Source organism: Parasteatoda tepidariorum, chromosome 4 (assembly GCF_982258835.1).
Source record: "Parasteatoda tepidariorum strain Cologne lab strain chromosome 4, Ptep-v5.0, whole genome shotgun sequence".
In the NCBI taxonomy this organism is placed as follows: Eukaryota; Metazoa; Arthropoda; class Arachnida; order Araneae; family Theridiidae; genus Parasteatoda; species Parasteatoda tepidariorum.
The window spans coordinates 68,839,903-68,855,033 of NC_141758.1; the positions used below are offsets into that span (position 1 = coordinate 68,839,903).

A 15,131-nucleotide genomic window follows, 5' to 3' on the forward strand; every position below is an offset into this window, starting at 1 on the left:
GTAATTGGAAAACTGAGATGTTAAGCTTTAAAATTTTCTTGGAAAAATTTAGACCGGTTTTTATTTTTTTGCTTTTGAAAATATATATAGTTTTTTTTTTTTTTGCATCAGGAGTTTTTGCGATAGTGTGTTGCATTTCTCATAGTTATAACGTTTTATGGATAATTTTTTTCTGGGAAATATTTTTAACATTAAAGTTTTGTTTTAAGAATTAAGAGAGAGGATATATATTTTTATCTAATTCTCTTTTTTTTCAAGTTTACAATTGTAATTTTTTTAAGACATTTTTTTTTATTTTGCTTTAATATCTAATATCTTAAATATTTTTTAAAAGTATTTTTTCTTTTAACCCATACCAATAACACAGCTGAGTTATGATTATTTTTCAATAATGACTAAACTTATCTAAACTAATAAAAAATATTTATTAATGATTTTAAAAAAATTTTGCTCTTCAGCTACTGAATATTTGTTATTTTCTCGAATATTCAGCCAAATACCAAATGTTGCACAGTGCTCTAAATTGAAAAAAAAAAAAAAACATTCCAAAAGTAGTTACAATAAACCGCATATATTACACAATTTTCTTAAGTTTGGATGGTCTCTGATTACGAATATGAAGTCAGATTCGCAAAATTTTATGTTTTTAACCTAATATATTTATGGAAAGGATTATATTGTCATAAATTAGTATTTATTTTATAAATTCAAGATAGGAAAGTTTAAGTTGTGAATATAAAAGGAATTAAATATCATTTTAGAGAAAGTGGATAACTATATGTAATTAAAAATATATTGACTAATTGCACATTATGTGCTAGTCTAATCAAGCAATGTTACTTCAATTGTATATTTTTTAGATAGTGTGAGTATCTTGTGAATATGTCCCTACTTCTTTAGCATAATTTTTCACTTGAAATCATTTTTCAGAAAATAATTTTTATTACAATAAAATTTCAACCATAATCTGTTGAACAGGTGAACCAATTTGTTATTAGATTGCACTAGTGACACTTAGTAAGGAGTAAGCTAAGTAACCCTAATTTTTCTATGGCTCAAAGGGTAAAATTACCCTTCAACAGCTGATATACATAATACAAGTAGAAATAATAAGAATAACTCACTGGTTATTACTGTGGGTTCAGAGATCAAATTTGCTAAAGTACTCTAACTACTAGCCAAACTGTCACTTTGTAAATGAATTATCACTCCCTCTAATAAAAAACATTAAATAGAAATACTTCTGTCTCAATCTTGTTAATATTACAACTAGCAGCCCTGATTAGTTAAAGAAAACTTATGGGATAACTGTTCTTTGTTGCCTAAACATTTTTTCAGATAATTGACAGTGTTAATTCGGTTGATGGTCATAGTTTTGTATTTAATCTACTTAAATGTAGCATGTGTTAACATTCAAGTATCTGAAATGTAAAATCAATGTTGGGGCGAAAATGTTAAAAGTAAAATAGTAAAGGTAATTTTTTTTTACTATTGATATCCTGAATCAAATTATTTAAAAATTACATATACAGCAGTTTATTAAATCTTCAAAAAGGACTGTAATAAGTTTTAATATATTAAAGTTATCAGTATTTTGCTTAGTGGTCTATTTAAAAAAATTATAAAAGAATCTATAACTGTATACTTGTCTTATAAATAAAAGGAATTCAATAAAGCACTAGGAGGTACAAATTGTGAGAAACATTTATTATGTACAAAACAATAATAAAAATGACATAAGTCAAGCTGTAAACAAAAAGTAACAATGGCTTGCTTCAAATAAAACATCTAAGCAAACAGGAATGGTCAACAAAATTGTGTAAAACTTATTTTTTGAAGATTTTTAAATTTTCATACCCATAATTCATTTTGCGCACTAAAATATGTAGGTAAATTGAAACGATAAAATATAATAACTCAAGAAATTTCATAGAAAAATATTGCTTAACATTTGTGAAACAACTAATATAAAAGTTTAAACATGGAAATCAACCACTTAATTTATTACTGGATTAACATAAATAAGTTGCAGTGCTTTAAAATTTCATTCTTTCAAAATTATTACACATAATCTAAACAATGATATATGAAAATATATTGCATCCTCACTTAAAAATCCATAGTTTAAATATGCTAATTTCACAGAAATTTAAATACTCTATTAAATAAAAATGTTTATAAAAAAATGAGAGGACATATCTCACATAACTATGTGTAAAATAGGATTCAATTAAAAAATTCAAATATTTTTAAAAAACAAATATGACTTAATTGCACTGAAGATATAATAGTGCAAGTTAATTTTTTTGAGAATCTTTAACACCTGTGACAATTGTTATACACCAGGCACATTTGTAAGCAAAATCATTCTTAATTACTTGCTTAGACACAACAATTGCAAAAACTGGTCATTAGATTTAACAGAGTTACAGATACACTCTGCTTTTTGGACACCTCAACTTAAAAAGAAAACATTTAACTTTCTTTTCTCCTTTATATTTCATATATCAGTAATGTGTAATAGTTCTGAAAATAGTAAGTTTTAAAATTCAGTCAAATAACTTAAAGAAAAAAATGTCTAATCTTTCATTTATAAATCTTACCTAACTTTTACTTTTAGTAATTTGGAAAATAAATATAGTTATTTTTAAAAATAAAACTTTCTTAAACATTTGAGTTTTTCTTGAAAATCAAAACAAAATTCTTATACTACTAAAACTATTACAGCTTCATCTGAAAAATATCAATTTAATTTACTTGAAAAACTGGAACACATACTAAACCATGATACAAACTTCCTGAAGCACCTATATTAACATTTTTTTTGTCCTTTTCTGCTATAAGAATTACAAATCACAAAAACTAAAATATAGAAACACAGAACTATATATTACAGCATGGCTTCAGAGCATGCAAAACAGATAAATAATATCAATAAATAGGCACATAATATTTATAAGAATAAATAAATACAGTTTAAAAAAATAATAAAAAATTGAACAGATTCATGGTAATGTTTTATATAAATTGTATACAAATTTACTAATGCAACATTAAAAAAAATGAACAATAAAAGAAATTAAAAAATATAGGTTAAGACATCCGAAGATTTTTATTAGAAAATATTTAAATGCATTAGTACAACAATTTTTTACCCTGAAATAATCTGATCATTAAATTTAATAAGGGAAAAAAATAATTTCAAAGAGACTAGAAAGTTGATAGTACAGTAGTACCTCAATTATCCGAAGTGATTAGAACCAGATATATTTTGCACAATATTTGGATTATAAAGGGAATAACATTTTTTATCAATAAATTCTGAAAATAAAAGTTTTCCTTTTTTAAACAATAGTGTTACGTAAGGAAATTGAGAGATTTTGTCAGTGGCTTGAAGTATTTTTAACAATAATCACTTTGCAAAACGTGGCAATGTTTAAAAAAAAATTTTAATGGATTAAAAGAACTGTTAATATTAATAATGTAAGGCATTTAACAATATATGGTAAACACTATAAGGTTAGTTTCTGAAATGAAGAAAAATTTTAAGAAACAAGCTTGAAAAAAAGCAATCTTCAAAATATTCAGAATTCCATATTTATTAATAAAAAAATATTAAAATGCACATTGAGGAAATTAGTGCGGGGAAAAAATGCAACTGGCTGACCATATTTTACCACCATTTGTTAAATTTAGTCACCCTGTAGAGATTTAATTTCGCCACATAAGTATTGTGTGGTATTCAAATTTAATTTGTTGTGGAATTACTCATCATGTCTTTGGCCAGACATCAGTAAAAGGTGGTAATGAAATTCTCTTTAGACAACAGTCGGGGGGAAATCAGACGTGTGACTGTTGGAAGAAATTATCTGAAATTTTTTTTCTCAATGTGTAGTTTTCTTTAATTTTTTTTTTTTTAGTATAGAAGATAAATACATTTTTATGCAAGAAAGTAACATAAAATTTAAAGAGAAAAAAAATTTATCTTATAGATTTTATAATCAGAATAATTAATCGGAATTACTTTATGTTTTTGTGTTAGTCACAGTAATTCATTAATTCTAGCTAAAGTTATAAGGGATTTTTTTTTTCAGTCTCGTGTTCTTGAAGTTCTTCTGAAGATGAAAAAAATCTTATAAAAAAAAGAAAATATCTTAAATTTGACTTAATTAACAGAAGAATTCAAGTTCAATTAATCAATACAAGGTTAGACTACTTATTGTACTTCAAAATATTTCCAGAATGTGAAATAATTATCAAAGTATCCTCACAATTATTATCAACTTCACGTAAAGATATCTGAATAACAAACACAACAGTAACAAAAAATATAAATTTTCAGTTTAAAATAATATTGCAACCACTATAAAAAACAAAATTATAGTGATGAAAAGGAAACTTGAAATAAACAGAATTAAAAGAAGAATTCAGATTAAAATAATTCAGATAATCAAGGTTCTACTTCATGTTGTACTTCAAAATATTGCCAGAATGTAAAATAACTAAGAAAGTATATCCTATAGCATAGTAAGCAACTTTAGCTAAATGCCAAACACAACAAGAAAAATATTTTTTTTTTTTTCATTTTTGAATATTATTGCAATTATTAGAAAAATCAAATCATTGAATATAATATTAACACAAAGTAATTAAAAATAATAAAATGAGTACAGTCTTATTTTAATTTCGTAACTGGAATGTTCAATAAAATTATAGATTTTTTTTGTTTACTAGTTTTTGTTATAAGAAAATTAAAAAATAACTGCCATTTATACAAAAAATTATCATTGAAGAGATTGCATTGATATGAAATTTACGTAGTTTATCTTGAATTAATTTATAGATAAATAAATATTAAGTAATGAGAAGAAAAAGCAAGCTTTTATGCTTAGTGATATAATTTTCAATTATCACACAATTTAAAACATTTCTTTGTTTAAATATTTTTTTAACAAGAAAAAACAGTAGTGTTTAAACTGTTTCAACCTTTCACTGTTATATGTTGGAAATAAAAATACATATTATTGTTATTTGTTTATAAAAAGATAAAATTTATACCATTCACTCGATCAACAAAAATATTTTTTTCTTTAGCAGATAAAATTTTTGAATAAATTCATATTTTTATGGCTAAGAAATATGCGTAGTAAGTAATAAGAGCTATTTTTAATGCAAGCTTTTTCAAAGCACCTTCTTAAAAATTATTATTTATACCTGCTAAAGACAAGTTTAAAGATAGATTATTCTTGTTTTAAATTAAAAAGAATGCAATTTATTAACACTTACAAAAATCAAAGTAAAAATAATTTTAAGTATCATTGTAATAATGGAGAAGTTTTATATCAGCTAACACGATAATAATTTTTAGATGCAATTATTTAATTTTTTATATTGTTGATTGTTTAACAAAAAAATGGATATAAAACATTTAGATAAAGTACTTTGGTTTTAAACTGGATGAAGTGCTTTAAACTTACAATTTATTAGACACCCCGTGGTTATTTTTTTAGAGAAATTAATCAAAAACTCAGTATTTAATTTTAGTAAAATTAACATAATTTGGACAAAAAGTTATGGCACTGTTTTATAAAAATTAACTATTTATTGACATAAAAGAAAAATAATAAAAAAAAAGTTTTTTGAAAGAATATTTTTACCAGTGTAAAAATGCAAACATTACAATTTTGTACTCTTGATCCAAAAAAACTTTTATGGGATCATTCCATTTTAAAAATAATTAAAAAACAAAGTTTTTCGCTTCAAATGTTAATTATTACCACACACACAATGAAATAGATAAAAATTTGGAAAAAGTGCTAAGAGCTTTAAATAAGAGCAAACATCATGTTGATGTTATGTTATTGATCATATCACAGTGCTGACAATTTTGCTAACATCAATTCATATTTGTCAAGTCCGTACAACAATCTATAAGACTGAAATTGGATTCACTGAAGAAACACCGGTTGAAAGCCTTTCAACCCCACATTCAAAAGTTACAATTAACTTAAACCAAGATTTTGATGACATTTAAATTTTTAAATACTTTTATTTTTAGGAGCTTTATGAAGTGAGTTTTTTTTTATTATGTGAATTTTTTATTTGTTATACAAAATGTAGAATTTATCTAATAATTGTCCATCTGTAGGCGTGGAATGTTTAAAGGGGCTTTTGCACACAGCTTATAGAAAAAAAGACATTTTTCCTTATTTGACAATACATAAAATTAAATACAATACTGATCATTATTAATTTCTTGAAATCTATGTATATAGGGTATTCTTTAAAAACTACCCTTAATGTGTGTCTTTTGAAACCTTATGAAAAAAAAAACATACTTTGGTCTCAAATTAAAATTTCAGCAATGAAAGAAAAACACTCTTGAAATCTGACAAATTGTGGTTGAGAAAAACAGGTGTAAGAAATACTTAAACCAGTTTGATTGTGGAAAAAGAAACAAACAGGCTTTAAAAGACTATTGTTTGAAAGACCTTTTAAGTTTCATACCAAGAAAGCTTTGAATTTATATACATTGTATCACCTTAATTAAATGTTTTTTTTTTTTTTTTTTTAATTTGGTAGTATTTTTTTTCTTTCCTAGCCTAAATATTAACTTTCTCCTCCCAATATATATATATATATATTTTGTTTTCTTATAAGAATTCTAAATATATAAATTAAGAATTGTATATATAACAAAATATTAATGCAAAAGATACAAATATGCTTTCCCTTTTTTTTCCTATTTCTATTTTAACACTTAAATTTAATTTGTAACTTCAAGAAAAGCATATTGCACTCTAAAACTCTTAACACATTTTTATATAACTAAATGTAATAGAAGAAAAAAACGATCAAAAAGTTTAAACAGTAGCGATTTTTATTTTTAGGTCATTAAAATCCTAGCTATGCATATAACATACCTTTAAAAAATGTTAGTATTCAACAATTAGTTCTAAACTGTGAGCTGCACAGCAGGGCAGTGCATTTTATATACCTGATAAGTGTAGTTTTGTTCATAAATTTCAATAAACATTCGGTAAAAATCATGGAAATGAACAACCTGATAAGCTTTGATCAAAACCACTCACACTAAACATAAGAGGTTTTGTTCAGACACATTCTATTTACAATATGCACCACTCTACAAGACATGTATACGACGATCCAACAGCTCATTACACTACCATGGAAAAAGCTTCCTTTGGCATTTTCAGCAAAAGCTGACTAACAATTTGTAAGCTATATAATAAATTTATATAAAACACTAGGTAGGAAACATCTGTACATAAACTGGAAATAACATAAAATTTAATATTCAACAGCACAAATGTTAATGGTGAAAAAATCACCAGGCATAATCTATGCACATATACATGTATATATATATATATTTCTTGCTTAGTTGTATACAATCTACCTGTGAAAAACTAAAACTTCATAAATGGGCCAGCCAGTAGAGCACAATCTGAATCATTAAAACAAATAAAATTATTGCTACACTCACTCAAGATTTTAAAAAAAGATCAATCAGTTTAAAGTGGAGATGTTTCTACCTTCTCTTGATTCATTTAAACATATGATTTAGTCTCCAAATAAAATGTTTCAACAAATTTTTATATGTACTGGAAAAAGAATATACCCTAAATTTCTGAAAATGACTAATAAATCAATTATCGTTGATTACAGTTTTAATTTGTTCAGTTATAATTCACAGAATTACTTGAAATATTGATAAAATAATTCTTTATAAATAAAGAAGTATGATGTGAAATGGAAGCTACAAACTGGATTGTTTGAAAAGTGGGTAGTCAAATGGTTTTTAACATTTTAAAAGTCAAAGCAATTCAGAGTGTGCTCCACATGCTCTGTGTCACAGACCTCGCCCTATGATTCGATTTGTCAGTGCAGTAAGATGGCTTCTTAGTTTGCAGAAACGAGACAAATCATTTCAAAATATTTTAAATGCAAAGAATTTTTAAAACTAGCATTTTGATGAGGGAAAACTATAGGATCAAATTAACTTTTAAAAGGTGACTTTTTTTTAGATGAATATTTTATAATACATTAGAATTAATTAAGATGTGCATGAATAAATATATGTAAATTTAAATAATTGAGATGACAAAAAAAATCAATATTGATTCAATTTTTTTGTGAAACAAATTATTTTCCAATGTTGAAAAAAACCCTTATACATTAATCCTATTCATATACAGCAAAGTTAAGAAAAACATTTTTAAATAACATATGTGTTAGAAGTTAAGAAATAACATGTCACAATTTTAATGCATAGCATACATTCATTTATTGTATTAAATATGTATATATGCATATGCCTGTTTTATTATGATGCATGTACATGAATATAAGTTTTATTATTAATTGTAAGTCACTGTCTCCAAAAATTTAATTAAAAAGAAATGAAGTCGTTAAATTAAAATAATATATACACTGAAAATAACATTTGGATTTAATGTAAAATTTTAATTTTTGTTTTAATCTTTAAGGTTTTTAAATAATCATGACAGAAATATATATGCGGATTTGACAATACAGTAGAGTTCTCATAATCCGAGTTCTTTTAAATAGATAAAATTTGGACGAGGAAACAGAAAATTTCTTACCTTCCTATAGATTTAACTTACATCCAAAATGATTTAAACTAATGAAGAAATTATGTTTAAAAACAAGTGATCAAATATTCCAAACTACGTTTTATTGAAATTTTTTACTGTCTCCATTTAGGAACTAAGGAACAGAATTTATTTTAATGAAATATTTTTATAAATTCCCAATTAACTCAGATTATTGAGACTCTACTGTAACTCATAATGATTAACTCTACTTTATTAAGATTTAATGTTACTAAAATGACTTATGTATTTAACTGCTTCTCTAACTAGAATTTGACTGACCTTTCATAATCTAATTAAAAACTATGAATAAAAGTTATTCTTTAAAATAGCATTAAAAATGCAAGCAGAAATATTTTCAAGTTTTTAAAATATATAGTATCTAAATGAAATACTTGCATATGAAGCGAATTTGCTAAATTAGTACCAATGAAATGATCTAAATATTTCACAAAAAGACTGCAACTATTTTTATTTTAAAATTTAGAATAAAGAATAAGAATAGGCACTCTTAACTATTAGTATGAACCAGTGGCAGAATGGGATATGGTCATAGAAACCAATGGAGTAGAATTTGTACCAGTACAAGTATTGCAACAAGGCTATAGTCCCATCGCTGAGATAATTGCATTTGAAGTTTTCTTTGTTGGTTCATGATTGTTTCCATGTGAAGCTGCACAGAACGCAAAGTTTGATTACTATCTTGTTGAAGCTGCTGCAGGGTTTGTAGAGATTGTTGAAGGGTGGATAGAGCTGAATTGCTTTTAGAATGGAAATTTTTACGTGGTCCTAAAATTACCAAGAAATAAATGTTTCATAAATTACTTATTGATTGAAGTTTGTATCAGAATTTAAAAGTAAAATTTCTTAAATAATTACATAAACAATAGAAATGATAATAAAAAAATACTCTCTTTGTCATGCAATAATTGTCAGATATTACTTGATAAAAACTTCATTTGATTGAAAAATATATAAATTAAAAATAATAGTTGGCCTGTTCCAAGCGCTCAAAAACAGGCACCCATTTTCAAGACTTGACAGGCATGAATGAGAAGAAATAAAAGTGACTTGAAACAAAATGTAAAAGAGGAATGGAAAAATAAAAGTGAAAAACAAAACAAGAAAAACCATAACCACAGAGAGGGAAAATAGAACAAGAAAAATCACAGAGACCAAAAGGGGTAAATCAGGGTAAAATGCATTCCCACATGCTATGGAGAGGTGGTGTGGAACTAATGTCCTTAACATGTTGAATGCCATGGGGGTCACCGGCACTGAGTTTGTACGTAGCGCCACGAGGGGGTCACCGGTGACCAACAAAGCCAAGATTATTAGAAGCACATAATGCAAGTAAATTTTTAATGCTTTTAATTTTTTTATATTATTATCCTTACTAAAATGATTTGAAGAAATCAATGCAATACATACTGAGAAAATCATTTTGGCCAGACGGGAAAGCCATGTAAAATTAGAGAGTCTTTCAACGTGTTAATAAGGGAATTAGCATTCATATGAATAAAATAAGATTCCATAAAGATCATCGAAATGGGCTAATGTGATTGGAGTGGAAGAAATAGCGTTTTAATCAAGTAATATTTTACCACTTCAGCTTTTCGGTATTATTTACTTAATTGTCGGATATGTTTTTCTCTATTGTTTCATAATTGTCAAATATAAAAGTTTAATTGCGGCATTTACTAAGGAATACAATTGAATAAGAAATAACCATGCAACTTGATACCGTAAAAATTGCATAAAAAGATATGCTATATTTATAGAAGAAACAGTACAGCATCAGTAAATGTATAACTCATAGAAATATATATAAACAATTGCAATTAAATATTTTGCCACTTTTGAAATGTCATTTGATGTAGTTTTAAGAAATTTCTTTCAATGAAGTCACTTAATAATGATTGCAGCTCTTATCCTTAATTTCTAGTCTTTGAAATTTAATTCCTATGCGTTGCACCTACTCAACTGCTTTCTAACAAAAACTAGTGATGATAATCCTCCTGAAAGTTTTGTACTCACTTGTATCACAATTGCCATTTCTGTTGTTTCAATATTAAATTACGAATATTCTTATTATATCAATTTTTTTTGCAGAATTTAAGTACCTTTAATTAATTATACAGTGAAATATATACATGTGGTGTTACTGATAAAACGAAACCAAAGAGACAGAATTATATAGTAAAAAATTCCTGATTTAAATGAAATTATTGCCCTTAAAAGTTATTCTGATTTTGATCACCCTGTAAACTTATCGATCAGAACACAATGTCAGCAATTTTTATAAAACAGAAACCACATGAAAATAAAAACTTATTTTAAAGAACATGTGAAAATTATTTCTAATTTATGCAGGAGCATAGGAAAAGGAGATATGGAGGTCGTATTGTTACCATATAAAATTGAATAAGTAAATTTTACTTAAATAAAAATTTTTATGTGCTTATTTTCATTCCTCATTAGATACTTTTAACAAAATAATAGAATTATTTTTGCTATATTGTCATGAAGGTGGTATAAATAAATTTATCTTCCAAATTAAAGTGCTACTTTAAATAAGGTCAAATCCTCATTGCAGCAATAATGAATTAAGAAATAGTACACTATATTGTTTCTCTTACTATTATTTAAAAAAAAAGTTTTTTAAGTAAAATATTGGCAGGTGGGAACAAATTATCTGAATTCCTACAATCTTTTGCGTCAAACAGTAGTTTTTCCTTATGGTGAATCAAGTTAGAAATCAAAGAATGTTGTTTTTAAAAAGTAAAGAAGGTTCATTTAACAGCAAATGCAATTACTCTAATGGCTAAGTGAACTATCAGATGCATAAATAGTTGGTTAAGTAGTGTGCTAGCAAAGTAGTGTCAAGGTTATCGTTAAGGAATTTTATTATTTTTCTTAAATGATTAAAATTAACACTAGTAATTTGGTAATCTCTTAAATGATAAATTTATCTTGACATTAAAAAGCAAGACTGATGCTAAGTTGATGATATTTCAACTGTATAGCAATAAATTTCCACCTAAAAAAGTGGGTATATAACAGATGCTAAAATAATTTAAATCAGTAAAATTGAAAAAAAATTCTAGCTTTTCTTTCAAATTCCCTGATTTTTCTAGTTTAAAAAAAATTTCCTGATAATCCCAGGCTTTTCAGGTGGGTGGCCACTTGAATTACATTCAAATGCTTGTATTGACTATACTTTGATTCCACATATTTGACATATAATATTTAAATAATGAGGCTGCCTGTATTCTAAAAACTATAGCTTATTACATTCTCTAACGATGCTGTATATATGTATTGAGAAAATAGCGTTGACCATTAGTAACACCATCAAAGACTTAAAACAGAGAGGAGTTGTGACAAATAACCTTGCTTAACATTTTATAGAGATTTTTAAAAAATTCCTTTAATAAACAATCAAGAAAAATATGGGATTCATTACCATCACTTTCAGTTGAGTCACTGCCATGGAAAGCCTCACCATTCATAGAGGAACTTTCACTACCATGAGATGTTGTAATGCTTTTTCTGTGCCGTGACTTAGGAATAATGCAGACGGCTGGCCTTGGAAGGACACGATCGACTGACAAGTGACGGATGAGTTCTACTTTAGGGGTGTCCTCTACACTGATGATACTACCAGTACGAATAGTGGGAGGCTTATGCTTTGTTAAAGTTTGTATCTTAAAGTCGTATTCATACTGAAGGACATCAGTTCTAGGATCCCATGGCCTAGAGCTGAAATTGGAAAAAAGTAAAATTAAGTTAACCATTTCTTTTTACTAACTTATTCAATTTTAATAGTTTAAAAGACCAATTAATAATTATTAAAAAAGTGTCTATTCTTACACAGTAAATAATACCAGCACATTATTAAAGTATTACTTTGGCCCAAAGTTACTTTTATTGAAATAAGAGAAGTAACAACAAAAAGAGCATATTGATTTACTTACGAATTTTCAATACTCAATATAAATTTTCAGAACTTAGTCATATAAATGAAAAAGTTAAAGATGTTAAAAGGTCTAATTTTGAAAAGAAATCAAATAAAGACTAAATTAGATTTAAATAAGCTAATTTTAAAGAAAAAAATATTTTTCTTGTGAGAAAATAGCAACTCTTAAGGCAATATTAATAATTTTCATTTATACAAATCAAAAGGGTTTTTTTGTGTATTCCACTGCTTAAATTATTGGTAAAATAAGGATTTCTTAAGTTATCAAAATAATAAAAAGAGTTTAAATGGTGTTTTTCAATAAAAGGCTCAGTAATTTCTGGTAGAAGGACAGCACACACAAAAAGCATTTCTAAAGTTTCCGGTTATCATTGCATAGGCTCCCCGCCATACACGCCACACTTCCAATTTCAATCATGATAATTTGTAATCGCTATTAGAGAAATAAATAAGACATTTTAAGCAAAAAAAAAATTTTTTTAATAATAATTTTGGCAGTAGTGTGTCGCAAACGAATTCAAACTCTTTCAAACGTAAAACACGCAAGCTCAAAATCCCACATGCAACTTCAAAAGTACTAACGTCATGGAGTAAAAAGATTGAAACTGCCAACTGGCTACAGTTGAATGGAGGTAGGCAGAAGCTTGACTTCATCAATGACTCTATTCCTATCACATGACACAGATGAGTTCATCAATAAGAATGGCATGTAAATATTTTTTCTCTTTCTCTCTTCCCAACCAATGTGCCTCACCCGTCCCAGGGCCGGATTGAGCGTACGCGGGGCCCTAGGCCATTCAAATTTTTGGGGTCCTTAGATTAAGTTTTTTTCTTCATTTATTTAATTAATTTTAAGTTTTTTTCTTATTTATTCAAATATAATAGTAATAAATAAATAAATATAATTAACATTACGTAAAAAATTATCGTATTTAATTAATATAAATATTTGAAATTGATTTTTTTTTAATCATTGTTTCTTTTCAATTTTTTAAAATTTATTTTCAAAAAATCCATTTTAAGGGGGCCCCTAATCATTGGGGGCCCCAGGCCATGGCCTAATGGGTAATCCAGCACTGACCCGTCCATCCACATGAGAAAACAATCCTTCGAAAGATGGATGGAAGTTAAACACAGTGTGCCGATCAAGCAAATCAAATTTTTGTAAATATAGAAGAACATTTATTTTGCTCTTATTTTTCTACCTTGCATTTTTATGACCTTATCATCAATCACTATCTTAAATGAAGATAAATAGATAAAAAAATTTCTTCAGATAACATTAAGAGAAACTACATTCTAAAATATTAATATTTTGATTTATCTAAGTGCAGGTAAATACTTACTCAGCATATTTATATACCCATTCTCCAGTAACGATATCTTGTACAAAATGTTTAGGGGACCATTTCTCCAATTTAACTTGTCTCTCTTTAGCAGATTTTCGCTGTGCCTCTTCAAGAAGAGTCTTTTCCTCAGTCGCCGCAATCTGATCCCCTTTTAAAATAGCATAAGAAACATGCTGCCACAGCCTGTATAGTAATAAATAAATTATAATTCACATAAACGAAAAGCAATTTTAAATATACTATTATGTAAAAAAAAAAGACATAAATGTCAGTGTCCCCTAAAACTTTTTTTGCTCACTTAAATCAAAAGTCTAAAGTACAGCCTGTGGTCAAAAACTGGCCCGACAGTATCATCAATCTAGTTTGCAGCAGTAGACCTGACATGCCAGTTATAAATGTGGGAGTACAGTTTGTCTATGTAAAAAATTCTCCCACCACATAGTCTGAGGCTATCTGCAGCTATGGAAACAAGAATAGCGCATTTCAGAAAGGGTAGCTTCTCTTCACTTCCCTACTTAAAACAGCAATACCTCATTACCATAGTCACTGCCACGAGTCCAGATAAATGGCTAGGGGAGTTCTTACTTTAGACAAATTAAAAAAATATTTTAAAATTAACCACATCACTAGATCTTACAAAAAAAATTAATCAGACAGAAACTGACACATATAAGGAAGCTGAGCATTTTAAATTTAATCAAGGATATGAAACTTTTCTCATATGCTTACAATTATAGATATATTCCTGCGATATTGCTAAATTATTCTGAACCAAAAATTTATAACTAGTTCAAATTGCAGAATATTGGTAAAATAAACTAACACATATATAATATAATTAAACTAATATAATATAAAATAGTGTAATAAATTAAGTCAAAATGTCATACGAGGAAGAATTTTAAAATGATCAATCCTAAATCAAACTACAACTTAGCCTTACTTAAAAAATTCACAGATCTTGTACCAAATTGCATTAGTCACTAAAGAAGCCTATCATGCCGGTATAAAATTAACAGAGAATGTGTTAAAAGCTTTTCCGTAAAGTATTAACTTCATATTTCTAACAATTCCTCTATTTCAAACATATTTATAGGTGGAATGCAAATGAAATTAAATGTTAAAAACTTTATCAGGAAATTGAGAATGTATTTTATATACTGCTGG

The 15,131-nt window shown here is 26.6% G+C and overlaps 2 protein-coding genes across 9 annotated transcripts in view; one reads left to right on the plus strand and one right to left on the minus strand.

The window, feature by feature from the left end:
* The window catches only part of RpS27 (ribosomal protein S27), a 324,227-nt gene that overhangs the window by 33,640 nt on the left and 275,456 nt on the right, over nt 1–15,131 (plus strand). The window lies entirely within an intron of this gene.
* Nucleotides 1,687–15,131, minus strand: part of Orp8 (Oxysterol-binding protein-related protein 8) — a 151,244-nt gene continuing 137,799 nt past the window's right edge. For all 8 annotated transcript variants that reach the window (XM_016074903.4, XM_016074904.4, XM_043045313.3 and 5 more), the window contains 3 exons: nt 13,962–14,147; nt 12,103–12,398; nt 1,687–9,425 (listed from right to left, as the gene is read on the minus strand). In XM_016074903.4, coding sequence (XP_015930389.1) covers nt 9,187–9,425; nt 12,103–12,398; nt 13,962–14,147 — 721 coding nt within the window. In that variant the 3' untranslated portion in view covers nt 1,687–9,186. The remainder of the gene's footprint in view (nt 9,426–12,102; nt 12,399–13,961; nt 14,148–15,131) is intronic.